The 17067-nt window shown below is 39.2% G+C and overlaps 1 protein-coding gene across 1 annotated transcript in view; it reads right to left on the reverse strand.

Annotated features, from left to right (window-relative positions):
• Positions 1-17067, reverse strand: part of LOC149548440 (uncharacterized) — a 330750-nt gene that overhangs the window by 205068 nt on the left and 108615 nt on the right. Inside the window, exon 7 of the mRNA XM_089792508.1 lies at positions 2085-2292. Within this exon, the coding sequence (XP_089648634.1) occupies positions 2085-2292 (208 nt within the window). The remainder of the gene's footprint in view (positions 1-2084; positions 2293-17067) is intronic.

Genomic DNA, 17067 nt, shown 5'->3' on the forward strand with positions numbered 1-17067 from the left:
TGAGACAGAAGGGTCCACCACACAAGTCTTTCAGCCAATGATAACTGAAGCAACTACAGAATTCTATTGTCAACCTCTTGCTATGATTTCAGTGGATCTAGAATACCATGACATGGCTCCAGAAATACATAGATGCTGCCAAAGAAGTCAACGTGAGTCAGGGAGTCATTGTCTTATAGGACCAAACCTTACTGGAATCTCCCTTGACAGAAACCAACTCCAAAAAATATGTGTGTACCTCACATTCTCAGATTACAAAAGTAATCAAATGATTTAGTGCTGTAATTATCAACGCCATGAGTTATTATCTCCACAATGTACAAGGCACATAAACTAATATCCTATTCGAATCACTATTACAAAGCTGGGGCTCTCTTATTAATCTTCCACAGTAACATATTATTACACAAATCAAAATTACAAGTTAATAGGCCAATGAATACAGGAAATTCACCAATATTATGAGATCATAATTGTTCATAGTTTGACCTGTCACTCCTTAATACTCACTCACCCCTTCAAATCTTATCACTCAGAAATTGAGAAGCAGCCCAAAGTAATAATACTTCGCCAAACTACAAATCTTTAAATATATAAATATTCGGTCTTCTTCCACAGCAATATCAGAAAAGACACTATCTTTAGACTTACAATTTATAGTTATGTTGCAACACATTATACACGAGCTCTGAGAGGAAAATGCTTAAGACACTGTAATTCCTAAATAAATTATCAGATTGATATTAACTCCAGAATTACAATTTTGTTTACAACCAAAACTTCTCAAAATTGTGAAGTCACTAGTAGACTCAAGTAAGGAGTTAGTCCCACCAAAATGGCTAAAAATATTCGAATCCAAATTTGGATATAAACAAGATACAAATTCAACCATGCCTAAGGTCTCCCACTAAAGCAATACATATATGAAATTGCTATCACCCAGATGATGCAAGTCAGCCCAATTACAAATTCAAACAAATGGCCAAAAAGATCACGCACCAAAATGCAAATAGATCAACAAAACACAAATAAGACGAGGCTAAAATATCAGAAAGTTCCCTTTAAATAAAGGGACATTACAAGTTCTTGAGACTTTGAAGTTAGAAGCATGAGTATCATTATCTCTCTATATCTTTCTTATCGTAGGATTGTATTAATGTAAATGTCCATATCTTGTATTATTTCATGAATATGACAGTATCCATGATGCTTGAGGCTGAGTAATGTGAGTAATAAAATATCAATTTTTTACTACAAGAGCTATGTAGGTAGCACAAGTAAAAATGGCCAAAGATCCCTAAAGCATCTGTTTAAATGAACTTAATGGAAACCACATCTTAAAAAGGTCGCACAATTGATAATAGTAGTAAAGTGTGTTAGCTACATAAGCTTCATATAAGCTAGACGACTATGTAATGTATTCTGATGCACTTTATATGGCTTCCTGCCACAATTTATGTAACATGCTGTCAGATTCCTGTTGTTGGATATGTTGCACGTTTATATCTGTTTGCTTTGCTAACATTAAAGGAGTAGAGTTTCATGGGATGTATGATATTTCTTAAAGGCTCTTAGATATAGCTTCTGGCTCCTATTGCGTACATATGAGCTGCTAAAAGATAATCAAATTCCAAGCAAACCAAATAATGCTGTGAGATAATTTATTATACAACCCCTACAGAAAGGTAACTAGCAACAAATAACTAAAAGACTACACCCCTTCCGTTGATACCATATGTATACATGAATGTACAAACATGCAAATAAAAAGCATATTCAAAATATATTAGATTTGAGTAAAGAAGCATTATCTAAAGTATTAAATTTTATAGGAGCATAAACAAGTTATTTAATGAAACCCAAAAGCAGAACATCACATTTTGACCAGAAAAAATTTGCAAATTAAGTATAAAATCCTAGAGAACATATTCTTCATAATAATTGCCAACTAACACAAAAATTATCCAGCTCATCATAACTGTCAGTTATTCGGCTCATCATAAATGTCATCCATAGATATTCTCCATAAAATTGACAATTACATTCTCACCACACAACACAATATAATATAGGGAAAAAAGGACCTCTTCTGTATCCTTGATTGTCGTACAGTACACAATAGTTGATCCACCTCCCTTCACATCCTTTGCAATTTCATTGGCCAATTCCTCTCTAAAGGCTGCTGACCGATTAAATGCTTTCACACCATAATACAGATTTGGACGATCAAAAGAACTAATCACTCTATAAGGATTTATAAGCTTTAAAGACCGTGTAATATCATCTCGAACTCTGCAAAAGAATGTCATGGAGTCAAAGCACATCTAATAATGATTAATTTCGCTAAAGACCAAAATAGCATTGTAATAATGGAAAACAAGCCAACAATAAGCCAATCAGTATGTACATCAATAGACCTCATTGCCCACTGGATAAATAGGATAACCAAACTTTAACTGGAAGCACAACAAGAAAGAGATGGATGTAAGATAGAAAACATCAAGAAAAACTTTGAACATAGGAATGCAAAAATAAAAATAAAAATAAACATTTGGACTATATCATCTAAAAAGTAGACAATGAAAATGGAGCAAATATTGAGCAGACGTGATCATGCCTGATTTGCAAAATGTAATAGATGGAGCTAATTTTGTCTAAAAGTTCCTTCATTCTGTTTGGCATTGATTTGATTACTATCTTATATACTGTATCACATGGAAATATCTAACAAAAGTCACCAATCCTAGAGGCCTCTTTAATTTTGGGGTAACAAAGCCAAGAAAGAATGATCCAGCTCACTAATCATCACTATTCGCCTTCAGGGCTCTTCTATGCCACTGTGAGTTGCTGCCCTATGAAGCCCCACAAGGATTAAAAGAAACTTGAAAAGAAATTGTGATGCCCCAAGGTTTTGTCTGTGTTTAATTAGAGAGTGACAAATCTGACTTCTTCAATTGTCACTTTTCTATAAACTCTCTTGCTCTCTTCAAGCAATCTTATCTTGGGTATCTTCTCCAAAAGGTTGTTACAAACCTTAGGATGCAAAGAAGAATCCTTCTTCAAAAGATTCTCAAAACAATCAACTGCCTCTTCATTAACTCCTTTCGTTAAAGCAATGGGTCCATCTTCCTTGGTGATCTCTAATATTTTGTTACTACATCTATGGATCTTGGAGTGGTGGAAGAATTTAGTACTTTTCTCTCCATCCTCGAGCCACACCTTGCTACCATAGTTACATTGCCCTAGGGGACGGGGGACGATTGGAGCAGGAGGCCAAGTTTCTAAGACGAAGGTACAGAGGGGCCTTAATTTGGGGACAGTGGGAGAACGGATTAGGGGCAATGGCGGGTCAGAGGACAGGGGGGTTGTATATACTTTACATATGCTACCTAAAATGCTAGTTATGAAAAGATGTATTGCAATATAAGATATGAAAATGTAAAAGAGTAAATACTTAAACATTACATTGAATCAGAAAATTGAACATTGAACATAAATAGTCAAATCAGAAAGTAGTCAACACCAGGATGTCCCCCATCCTCGACGGAGGTGGTGGAATCTAGGGCACTACTGGAAACGTAGGGACAAAATCCCCAAGTCCCCAGTGCGTCCCCGTCTCCAAGACGTTGGGCAAAAGGGGGGATGCATCCCCGTGTTACTATCTTGCTACACTTTTATCTCCAAAAAAAAAAATTAGATTTCTAGAGGTTTTGCATTATTCAGCTTAAGGTCCCATTCTTGTTTGAAATCCTCACCACCCATGCCCCTAGAAAGCACCTTCTCATTGAGTTTTGATAGGTCCTCTTCAGGTTTGACTTTTAGTTCGAAGATATTTCCAAAATGTGCTTTGTAACATTCTATGAGTTGACTTTTCTAAAAGTCAACATTCTGGGGAGAAAAAGCAATTTGAATTCCCCTTGAATTGGAGCCTCCTTCCACCAATAAGCCATTTTTCCTTTCAAACTTGCATCCCACGACCACGTGTTCTCAAATTTGAAAGGGCATTGTGGGGGAACACTAGCATGAAGATGAGTTCGTAGTGGGTACAGCAAGACCAAGGAATAATGCTAGCCTCACATACAACTAAAACTAGGACGTATTCTACCAAGATAAAAAAACATCTATCTAATCTTTCTACGATGCTTGTCAAACCGTTTACTCCATTTGTCCAAGTAAACCATTTGTTCGTTGCTGCATCTCTTAGCTTATTCAAATACAAAAAAATTGAAAATCAATATGTGCTAGATTTTTCTATGTCAAACCTCCTCTCTTACTCTTCACTAGAGGGTGGCATTAAATCCTAGGAAATCATCTTCCCCTCCCCTTAATTGTCTTTGATGACATCTGCAAGAAAACATCACGCCTCCCTTTTCTTTCTTATCTATATTGAGCCATATAAATCTATTATTTAAAACCCTATTTGAGCCTTTCTTATTCTCATCCAATAAAGTTTCTTGTTCTACAAACTGCTACTTTCTCCCCATCCAGCTTTAATTACTTCCATTAAGCCACCAAAAAGACAAGCACCACTTGCCTCCTGAATTTCCCATTAATAGCTCCTCAAGAACTGTATTACATTTTCACTCTCCTCTAAACATAATTTGGTCTCCTGCGATATCACTAGATCTACCTTAGCTCAATCAATTTGGCGCTTGATCATGCACCTCTTGTCACAGGCACCGATGCCTCTAACATTCCAACTAAGGGACATCATTGCAACTCGCGAAGGGTCACAACAATTCCAAATCTAAATTTCATCTAACCCTTGTCTTTGCTTCTAACTATTTCCTATTGCTTAGCCTTTCATGTTGTCTTTTTTTCCCACCCATGGTTTTTTTTATATTTGACTTGGATTTTTATAAATCCTTTCCTACGAAATTTCTCCTTCATCTTCTTCATATTCACTTTCGTATTCTCATTCAACTGATTGCCATTCTTTTTTCCTAAATACAGCCACTTCCACTAAGCCCTGTTTTCTTCAACCAAGACATCAAAACCTTTGTCCTGAAATTCCTCTAGTCCTTGATAGGCTTCACCAATTTACACTTGATTATTCCATTCCTCCAATTGTTGAACTTGAGCATCCTAATTTTCTCTATTGGCCTCTCCAATCTATGACATGGAAACGGGAATTGAGGGTGTTGTGCTACATTTTGTCACCACAAAATGTTGGTAACAGCACGAAACTTTTCAAGCTAGTGTTGCGTTTCTCTAAGCTTGAATTTGATAGTCAATTACATAATGTTGATCGATCCATCCATTTCAATTCGTATATCAAATATCTTACTGAAGGCCTTCATCAAGTCTTTTTCGTTTTGCTTTCTGTCAAGCCTTTGCTTGATTTTTGAAGCCTTCATCGTTTGTTCTTTGCTTTTAAAGTTTGCATTTGTTGGTTTTTAGTCCTTTGGTTTTGCTCATGTCATGCCTTTCGTCTTTCCCTTCGATTTGGTCTAACTTAGAGCTCAATCGGAGTTATCAGTCAAGAGATATGCCCGTTTTAGTGCTTCAAAAGTGGACCTTTTGGCTGCAACAGCACAAACTAAAAATATGATGTTATATTTTTAATTTGACTTTCACTTTTTGATAAATATAACTTATATTCATTTTTTCTTATGTTTTTAAGTTACTTTAACTTTAAATTTTTAATATAAAGTGACTATAGTGCACTTTATGTTATAATTTTAAGTTGAGTTACTTTTTAATTTTTCACTTAAAGTAACTATATAACTATATATTTCCAGTTTAATTTTTGGATTTAAAATCAAATGCTTATTTAAATGTTACTTTTTAAATGATGTTTATATGTTATATTTATAAATATGATAGATAAAATATTGTTTACGGCCTATTTAGTAACATTTTATAAATTTAAGTGAATTAAATGACTTAAAGTCATCAAAAGTGGACATTTTACATGTCAATGCATATAGAGTTCATTTTAGTGAACCTTTTTGATGTCATTACATCAAAAGTCTATCATAAGTGGACCTTTTTGATGCTATTGCATCAAAAGTGAAGTTTTTATGCCTTTACATCTAAAATGTGAGATGTATTTTAAAACATGCAGCATCCTCCAAAAAGTGCAATTTTGCTTGTATGCACATTTTAATATATGCTCGACTCAAAAATGTCCAATTTTATACTAAGACATGTTTTAATATATGTTTTGGCCTCCAAAAAGTTCGATTTTGAAGAACTCCATTTTTTGCCCTCCAAGAACCTGATTTTGATCATAAATGGAGATTTTCTTGATGGATTTACATGAAATCTTTTCCGTTTGATGCGTTTTTCATGGGTAATGAGATTTCTTGCATTCAAAATGGATTCAACAAGCTAAAAAACGTTTTTGGAAGCTCCAAACTATGACACGTTTTTGGAGAAATCAGCAAATAACTCCATTTTTGGTCCATGCTTTTGCTCCATTCCAAATCGATTTGGCTTTATTTGATGTTTGCATGGCATCTTGGTGCATATTTTGGTGTGTAAACACCAAATCAATTTGATCTTGCTTCATGGTGAAAAACATTTTTTTACCAAAAATGTCTCAAGCATGAGCATCTCAAAAACGTTGGACTTTGGAGCAATCTTAGGGCACGTTTTGGCATCTATCAACAACTTTTCCTTGTTTATTGCCCTCTTTAATTCGAATTTGTAAAAGGTTGAAAGATTCAAATGTTTTTGGAGAATTTTTCAAACAATGGAGCATCTTTCTCCTTCATTTTTGGCAGTTAATCTTCATATAAGTGGACTCTTTCTTTCTTGCTATTTAATTTGTGCTTATCTTGCTGATTTTATGCACGTAATTGCTTGATGATTGCCATTTGTTGAAATCTTTGCCATGGAAAGTGCATTTTTCCTTATAAATTAAGAAATTGTTCATTTTCATGTTTTTTGGTTCTTTCCCAAGTCCCAATTTCGAATTTGAGTGTTGAAGTGTATTGCATATTGGCATGTTTGAGTCACTTTCCAAAAGTACGTTTTTTTTTGTGTTTTGTATTTTGTGTTTGCTTGCCGGTTTTCTCCACTTTAAAAAAATCACAAGTTAAATTCTCCAAGAACTACTTGTTGCCTCACTTCATACAAAAGTATCAACACGTTCCACTTCCATATTCGATGTCACAATATTTCACATCTCTTCCAACAAATGTGATTACATGTTTTCCATCTCATTCACCATCCACACATGCATGCAATCCCATTTTCTGCTTCCATTTTCACTCATCTCACTTTTTGCATCCACTCGCACGGCATGATTACACGAAAAGCCTTACGTGCAATTGCATCTCAAAGGTCCGATTTTGACTAAAAGTCACTTTTTGAAAAGTCAAATATATGTCATTTTCATCTTTCATGTTCTTTGACTTCACCTTTTCACCAAAGATGACTATAAAACTCATTATCCCTCTTCCATTTTCCATTTCCATCTTTCCATAAGCACTTACAGCTCCATGAGCAAATACATGTTATTCCACTTCCCGTGTCATTATGCATTTCATCTCATCCGTCATCTGTACTTACATGTAAGCTCATCCTCTATCCACATTCACATGTCATCTCACTTTTCATTCCTCATTACATGTTGCATTTACATGTAATCCATTTTCTATGCAATGACATCTTGAAAGCCCAAGTCACTTTTTAAAAGTCAAAAGCTCTCATTTGCACGCATTCTCATGCACTAGGCACTTCAACAAAAAAACAAAAAAAAAGAATGGAAGGTGGTGATAGAAAGTTATTTCGAGTTTACATCCGGACATCGTCAAGAAGGTTTTCAAAGTGTCAGAGAATCCAAAATGTGCCAATCTACAAAGGAGAATTCATGACTACTTGAATGAGAAAAAGCTTAACCACATCGAATTTTCAAATGACAATGAAAAATTCAGCAAAGAGAGTCAAGTTGTCAAAAGACACAACACCGTGATTATCAAGGTGAATGCAGAGGCACAAAATACAGGAACTCCCAATCCTGTTATCATCCGGGATAGCATTGCCAAGTACAAGGCCCTTCAAATGAATCCCTAGGATTGTTTCCTTCTCTTCCGTCTTCTTTCTTCTTCTTTCATGTTTGTAGTTGAAGAGGATGCATTCCATGAAAAGATGTAATTACATGTAATGCAAGTTACATGTGTATGTAAAACATGTAATTCTACTTGCACATGCAGTTACATATAACCCTATAATTTCTCTTTTAGTTAGACTAGGTCAAAGTTGGTTGAGTTGCCCCCACTTTTTCCTCCACCTTTTTCTCAACTCCTGTACATATATAAAGGAGTGCCCCCTCATTGTAAAAATCATCTTTTGTTGTATGCAAGAAAACTCTGCCACATTTGTGCAAGCATAACTTTGATTGTGTAGTACAAAGTTCGGAGAAAAGTAAATAAAAAAAGCAATTGGATTCGAAGCTTTGACTGGAAGCAATTGTGATAGAGAAAATTAGAAGCTCTGACTATAATTTGTGCCTATTGTCTTTGATTCATGTTATTATTGTGTGTTCAATAATAGAGCATAGTGACTTAAGAAACAATCGAAGCCGAACCTTTGACTGGGAGTGGTTGTGGAAATATATAGCTAGAAGCTTTGTCTGTATCTTATACTTCTTTCTTAATTCGAACAATAGTTAAGTTATTCTTACTTTTAGGAGTCTTTGTGCCCTAATTGTAAAGCTTTTCCATATAGAAGTACGACTGGACTTAGAGCCAAACTAGTACATTTTCAGCTAACCTTTGAGTTAGTGAAGGTTTATCGGTATCACTGTTTTCAGCTCTTGATAGAAGCGTAGTTAGAGATTCACCCTGCCCATTACTTGCTCCACGAGTAAGTGGATTCTTTCTTGAAAGATAGAAGAAAGGATATTGGTAACACCCATTTTATAAAATCTCTCGACTTCTTGCTTACCTTGAGTTGATCTAAGGAATGGTGAGAAGGGGGAGCCTTCCCGTTAAGGTAGGAGAGACTCTGTCTCACACGCTGTGGCTAGTCATCCTATTTTACGACTAAATTTTTACCCAAAAATGTCAGTTGCAAAATATCCACCCAACAGAGGGCACTAGAGTTTGAGGAGGGATCTTCTTGTGTTCTGCACTATGTCTTGTTAGTTATGCTCCCCTTTAGGGAGAATTAGAGAGGTCATGGGAAACCTCAACTCCTAGCTAATCCTTAACCCACTCCTTACTTTCAAGTTTGATTTCTCACACTCTTGATTATGATTTTGTTCTGATTGTTTAAAGCAATGCATGCATAGAGGATGTCATCGATGTATTTAACTATGATAATAAAACTAAATTTGATGTATCATTGCTTGCAAATTATTTTGTGCAAAGGTTCATGAGATTGTCGATCAACATCGTTTTTTGAGCATCTCCATAACAAAGAGACATGGGTGATCTGGGACACCTATGGAGTTACTAATGATGTGTATGAGAGTTCTCATTTTAGTATTAATCAACATAGCAATTCTTTTTTTCCCATGAACATGATTGTAAGATTCAATTTGTGGTGGTTGTTGATAACCAATTTTTTGAGATGGGTACTAATATGACACTAGTTGTATTGTTCCACTTGGAGAAAATAGTAAGGTACACGATCTAGTTGAAGATTTAAAACCCGAATTGGAATATGATTTTTAGACTACTAATGTACAAAGTTCACTATATAAGGTGACTTGTCATCCCCCTAGGAGACCACCAAGCATGAAAAATACAAATGAGGAGACAAAATAAGAATGAAATTAGGATGATACGACACATAGAGGTATTATCATTCCTTGCTACACAAGGAATTGGAGATCAGCTTTGGTATGCAATTTGATGATTTCAAATGAAAAATATTTCATTGTTGGTGCTTGTTATGAGTTACATTGTTCTTGTATGAAAGTTGGTTGAGTTTATAAATGAGATAATGATTTGTAATAAATGCCCTTAAATTGAACTTAACGAGTCCTCTTCATGGGATTAACCAATTAAGATTTTGGAAACTCTCCAAACAATGTTGCTAAGCTTGCCAAAAATTTCAGAACAGCTGCAAAGAAGAGAGATCTCAAGCTTGTTACTTGTGTAGCTTTGGAGAAAGAAAACTTAACACAAGTGACAACATCTACATAATTGACAATTCCATGCTTCAGATTAAATGATGATTTATCTTATACTAATATTTCTCTGAGGTTGATTTTGAAGACAACAATTGTTCCTTACAACTCAATTGTTGATGCTTTCATGGATGGGTTACAAAATATTACCAAAAGGGTTATCAACTTCCTTGATGTGCTTGATGTTATGGATAATACTTGTACTTGTGATATGCATCCTCCTACACATGTTGGAGAGCAATTTGGTACTTGATCATGCATCTCTTGTTACAGGCACTAATGTCTTTAACATTCCAACTAAGGGACATCATTCCAACTCACAAAGGGTCACCCCGATTCCAAATCTACATTTCATCCAACCCTTGGCACTGCCCCCTATTTCTAACATTTTCTTATCGGTTGGCCTTTCATATTGTCTTTTTTTCACCACCCTTGTTTTTTTTAGTCTTTGATTTCTATTGTCTTAAATCCTTTCCTACAAAATTTCTCCTTCATCTTCTTCATTTTCACTTCCACATTATCATTCATCTGATTGCAATTCCTTTTTCCTGAACAAAGCCTCTTCTACTAAGTCCCCCTTTTCTTCAACCAAGACATCAAAACCTTTATCCAACCATTCCTCTAGTCCTTGATGTGTTTCTAGATAGACTTCACCAATTTGCACTTCATTATTCCCTTTCTCCAATTGTTGAACTTGAGCATCTTGATTTTCCCTATTGGCCTCTTCAATCCATCACATGGAATCGGGAATTGAGGGCACTAGAGTCTAAGGAGGACTCTTCTTGTGTTCTTCATTGTTTCTTGTTAGTCGTCTTCCCCTTTAGGGAGAATTAGAGAGGTCATGAGAAGCCTCAGCGCCTTGTTGAGCCTTAACCCACTCCTAATGTTGAAGGTTAGTTTTGCACTCTTGATTGTGATTTTGTTATGATTGTTTAGCACAATGCATGCATGGAGGATACCACTGATGTATTTAAGGAGGATAATGAAACTAAATTTGATTTATCATTGCTTGTACATGATTTTGAGCAAAGGTTTCATGAGATTGTTGATCCACATCATTTTGCTGAGCATCTCCATAACAAAGAGGCATGGGTGATCTTGGACAGCTATGGAGTTACTAATGATGTGTATGAAAGTTCTCATTTAGTATTAATCAAAGTAGCAATTCATTTTTTTGCATGAACATGATTGTAAGGTTCAATTTGAGGTAGTTGTTGATAACCCATTTTTTGAGATGGGTAATAATATGACACAAGTTGTAGTGTTGCACTTGGAGAAAATAGTAAGGTACACGATCTGGGAGAAGATTTCGAACCTGAATTGGAATATGATTTTCAGACTAATAATGTACAAAGTTCACTATTTAAGGTGATTGTGTTAGCCGATTGGATGGTTCCGGCAGTATTTTGCATTCTGTAGCCGACGGTCCGGCGGTGTTTCGGTATTCCGTATCCGGCGGTGTTTTGGTATTCCGTAGCCGACGGTCTAGCGGTAAATAGTTTGTAACGGATACAATAATTATGGCCGACAGACTCCTTCGGGAATGTTCGGCAGTAGTATTTATATCCCGTCCGGGATCATTGTAAATCATCATTCATCTACTATTGCGAATATAATACTGTTGTTCGTGTTCTATTGTCTGTATGCATTCATTCTCTGTGTCTTTACGCTAAACATTTGGCGTCGTTGCCTTATGAATCTGGAAGGTGGGAGGAATGAAGATTAATGCCAAATCAGCTTAACAAGGATCGAAATAAGGCGAAGGGAAAAGATGGAATCCGTATTGCGCAAGAGAATTTAATTCTAGCACAGCAAGCCGAACGCCGACGGAGATTTCAGAGGATTGTCAACGAAAACCGAAGTGCGGAGGAATTGTTGGAGGAGACTCGGCAGCGGGTGGAATTGGTGGAAGAAGCACGGGAGGAGTTCTTGAAATTGTGTTCGCCGGAGGACGAAAATTCAGACGGCAGGGCATCAACTCGCACTGCTCGCGGTGCCGACGGAGCACGAGCGTGGAGTGACCTCTTCGTCCAGGATAGCCTTCCGCGGGAAACAATTTCGGAGGATCCTCCGTCTTCACCAAAGGTTGCAGCTGTCGACACCTCTGGTGTGGGAGTGCAGACTACCGGTGTGGGAGTACAGACTGCCGGTGTGGGAGTGCCGACCACTGTAGGAGTGCAGATCTCTAGAATTATGGCGAGACCCAAAGAAAAATTACCAAAATTTGAAGGCGATGGTACAGCCGACCCCCTCCGACATTGTAAGACATGTGAGACGATTTGGCGGGCAAATGGAATCACAGATGCCGACGAATGGGCCAGGCAATTTCCCGCAACCCTACGGGGTGTCGCGATTGATTGGTTTTCGGATACGGATCCACAGAAGCTGGATACATGGGATAACATTAAAAAGGAGTTCTTAGCGGAATTTAAACTCTTACGGGATGATAATGAAATCGTAGCGGAAATTTTCAATACCAAGCAAGGGAAGCACGAAACTGTCCGCGTCTATGCCCGGAGATTAAAAGACTTAGTAAACAAAATGGAAAGCAAGCCAGCGGACGGATTGCAGAAAAGGTGGTTTGTGGACGGCCTACGCTCGAAGTTGCGGAGGAAAATGAAAATTGTGCCACCGTCATCATATGTGGACGCGTATAACAGAGCACTGGACCTTGAGAGTGCACAGAAGACAAAGAAGAAGAAAATCAGCTCCTCTGACTCTGATGATGATGAATCCACTCGGGATGATAGCAGCGATGACGAAGGTAGTAACAAAAAGGTTCGTGCCTTACAGAAGGATATGGTTCGAATGATGAAAGAGTTTAAAAATATGCAGAAGGAGCCAAAAAGTAGTGAACTGTGGTGCACGGAATGTAAGACCGACGGTCATACTAAGGGATCGTGTCCGACGAACCAATTCTGTGACATCTGTCAGATCATGGGCCATTCGACAAAGGACTGTCCCTTTAACATGAAAACAAGAGGATCTTCACAGGTGCTTCTCACACAGGAGGCTTCCCCGTCAGGCGGTAATGGTAACACCAACACAGGCGCTACATCTGGAGGATACAGAAGTAATCGCCGTGGACAGAATAACAACAACAATAACAACACCAATACGAGCAGAAGCCGAATTCAGTATGATGCAAACGGACGACCAATTATTCAGTGCCGAGCATGTAACTTATGGGGGCATTTTGCGCGAGAATGTCCAACAGCAAATACACCTCACCTATTGTGCCGATGGTGCGGACCCGGCGACCACGATGACTCAAAATGCCCAAAATCCGGAGTGAACTTAATCACGGTTGGAACCAATGAAGAAGAAGTTCTGGCCATTACACGGCAACAAGCAAAAGGATATCCGGACCCCACCGAAGAAAAAAAGAAGTTTGCAGCAGCACGGGCAGAGGTTGGTCAACTATCGCAAGCAGTAACACCTCCGACCACAGCCGCCACCTCAGCAAGGAATTCCGCTGAACAAAACATAATACGCCAAATGTTGCAAACAGAGGTGCAAGTAAAGGTAAGTGATTTACTTCTTACCATGCCCCAACTTCGATCTGCTTTTTCAAATATGACAGGGGAAGCAAGCCTTGAGAAGGAGAAGCCACCAGGAGAACCAAGTCGACGGAACGAAAAGGAACTTGTTACGGGAGGAGAAGACCAGATGTTGTTGGCACTGACATCAGGACGGCACCCTGCAGTTGTCAAAATGGGGATACTTGGACATGTTCTCACAGACACCATAGTGGACGGAGGGTCCGGCGTGAATGTATTGCCAGAGGAAACTTGGATAGCCAACATTATGGCCTCCAAGTTTTCAGCTCCTAACCGCTGATCAACATGGTATTAAACCACTGGGTATTCTCATGGCGCAGCCGGTAACCATTGGCACTCAGCCGTTTCTAATGGATTTCGTAGTAATTCCATTAAAAAAGAAAGGTTATGATGCCATCCTAGGCCGCGGTTGGCTTATAGAAGCAAGAGCCTGACACGACTGGAAGAAGAACACTATATCCCTTGAAAGTAAAGGTCGTCGATTCGTCATCGACTTGCATACCCAAATGGTAGGGGAAGAGGCCTTGTCATCCGATTCGGAGGAGGATGGAGGGAGACGACGGATGGAACCAGATCAAGAAGGTGTTCTCCGATTGGAAGGGGGAATAACGGATGACGACTTGGATTCCGTCAACGGTTTATACCACTGGCAACTGGAGGACTATGAGTTATTTCCGAGTTGTAATGTTCTGTCAATTGAGAACGAATATCCGAAGGAGTTTACTGAAGTTAAGGAAGGGGAATCACCATTGCATATTACCCCAGCTCATGCATTCGATGAAGGAGAGCCGATCAAGTATAATGAAGCTACACTGCAAACGATGAATCTAGGGGATGGGGCAGAACCAAAGAACATCCTAGTGGGAGATAATTGGGATCCAGTACTCAAAGCCGCGGCATTTAAGATATTTCTGGACTACAAGGATGTGTTTGCATGGACATACAAGGATCTCAAAGGAGTACCGCCGGAATTATGTGTGCACCGCATCCCACTGATGGATGGAGCTGTCCCTGTACGGAAGCGACCCTACAGGATGAATAAGAACTATGCCGCACGTGTTACGGCGGAAATCAACCGGATGTTGGACGCTGGCATTATTTTCAAAGTACAGACCAGCGAATGGGTGTCACCAATAGTCATTTCCTTAAAAAAGGATACTATTCAGATTCGGATATGCGTTGATTTCAGATGCCTGAATGCAGTAACAATCAAAGATCCTTTTCCAATTCCATTCACGGATAGCATTCTGGAGGAGGTCGCGGGACATGAAATCTACTCGTTCATGGACGGGTTTTCCGGATATAATCAGATTTCCATAGCGGAGGAAGATAAGTTGAAGACGACGTTTGTTGTTGAAGATGGCGTCTATGCGTACAATCGGATGCCTTTTGGGTTGTGTAATGCACCGGCCACATTCCAACGGATTGTGCTGCATATTTTCGACAAGATGTCTGTGGGAAATTTCAAGGCCTTCTTGGATGATTGGTCAATATTCAGCGCAGAAGACGGACACCTGGCAGCACTTGGTGAATGTATGGAGAGATGTCGCAGAGCCCGGCTAGCATTGAACCCCAAGAAGTGTCGATTCATGGTTCCACATGGCAGACTGCTCGGACACATTGTTTGTAAGGAAGGATTAAAGACGGATCCCGACAAAGTGAGAGTCATTCTAGAAATGCAGCCATCCACTAATGTCACGGAGGTAAAATCTTTTCTCGGACACATTGGGTATTACCGGAGATTTATTAAAAACTTTGCCAAGGTATCCCAGCCGTTAGATAAGCTCACATGCAAGAAAGAGGCATTTCGATGGGAGAAAGAGCAGGATGAGGCATTTGAAGGGCTAAAGGTACGACTGGCTACGGCACCCATCCTGGCATATCCGGATTGGAATAAAGAATTTCATGTTCATGTGGATACCTCTAATTATGCGATCGGCGCAACCCTGGCACAGACTGGTAATCACGGATTGGATCATCCAATATACTTTGCCAGCCGGTTGTTATCAAAGGCCGAGCAAAACTACAGCACAACTGAAAGAGAAGCTTTGGGAATGGTTTATGCCGTACAAAAATTCCGCCATTATTTGCTTGCTACACCGTTTGTGTTTTATGTTGATCACCAAGCCCTATTGTACCTGATTAACAAACCCGTCATCCAAGGGAGGATCAGCCGATGGTTGCTACTGTTGCAAGAATTTACTTTCACAATCAGTGTCCGGCCAGGAAAGAAACACGTCAGTGCCGACCACCTGTCACGGATCAAAACGGGGGAATCAGCGGATGGTGTGAATGACGACTTTCCTGACGCACAGCTGTTTCAGATTGGGGTACTGCCGGAATGGTACAAGAATATTGGTGAATACCTATCAACAGGACAATTTCCCACGGGGATGTCACCAAACGATAGACGCAAATTGATAATCAGGAGTCGTACATTCCAATTAATCAATGGGTTGCTCTACAAAATGGGGCCGGATCACATTCTTCGACGATGTGTGCTGGAAGAAGAGATACCGCAGGTGTTAAAAGAAACCCATGAAGGCCCCGCAGGAGGCCACATGGGGCCTGACACCACTGCACGAAAGATATTGCTTGCAGGACTTTGGTGGCCAATGGTGTACGATGATGCACGGGAATGGGTCGTCGGATGTGACACTTGCCAACGGACTGGGAAACCGCTGAAGAAAGATTTCATGCCACTTCAACCTTCTCATGCGCAGGAACTTTTTGAACGATGGGGACTAGATTTCGTTGGACCATTGAGGGTGAGCACGATGCGACGGTGTCGCTACATCATTGTTGCAACGGAGTACCTGACCAAGTGGGTGGAGGCCCGTGCATTACCGGATAACTCGGCCGTCAGTACCGCGAAGTTTATTTATGAACAAATCATCACAAGGTATGGAATTCCATTACAATTAACAAGTGATAGGGGAGGTCATTTCGTCAATCATGTTATTCGACTGCTCACTACTTAGTTCAAGATTCATCATTCGCTGTCAAGTCCGTACTATCCAAGAGCAAACGGGCAGGCAGAAGCCACCAATAAAATTCTGGTATCCATCATCTACAAATCCTGTGCAGTGGAAGGAGCGGATTGGGAAGAGAACTTACCTGCTGCTCTCTGGGCGTACCGCACGGCATACAAAGTGACGACCGGGTACACACCATTCCAGTTAATGTTTGGACAAGAAGCAGTGGTCCCCGCAGAATTCATGATTCCAAGTCTTCGAATAGCGTTGGAAAACAAACTGGATGATGACGGAAGTCTACAAGAGCGATTGACTAATTTGAATAAACTGGAGGAGAAACTGTTGTTGGCACAGTGGGCAACAGAAGTAGCACAGAATAGACGCAAACTCTGGCATGACAAGCATCTGAGACATAACAGATTCCAGACAGGACAATTAGTACTGAAGT

The sequence above is a fragment of the Cupressus sempervirens genome, chromosome 7 (assembly GCF_028749045.1).
Source record: "Cupressus sempervirens isolate cs-2001-9-10 chromosome 7, ASM2874904v1, whole genome shotgun sequence".
NCBI lineage: Eukaryota > Viridiplantae > Streptophyta > Pinopsida > Cupressales > Cupressaceae > Cupressus > Cupressus sempervirens.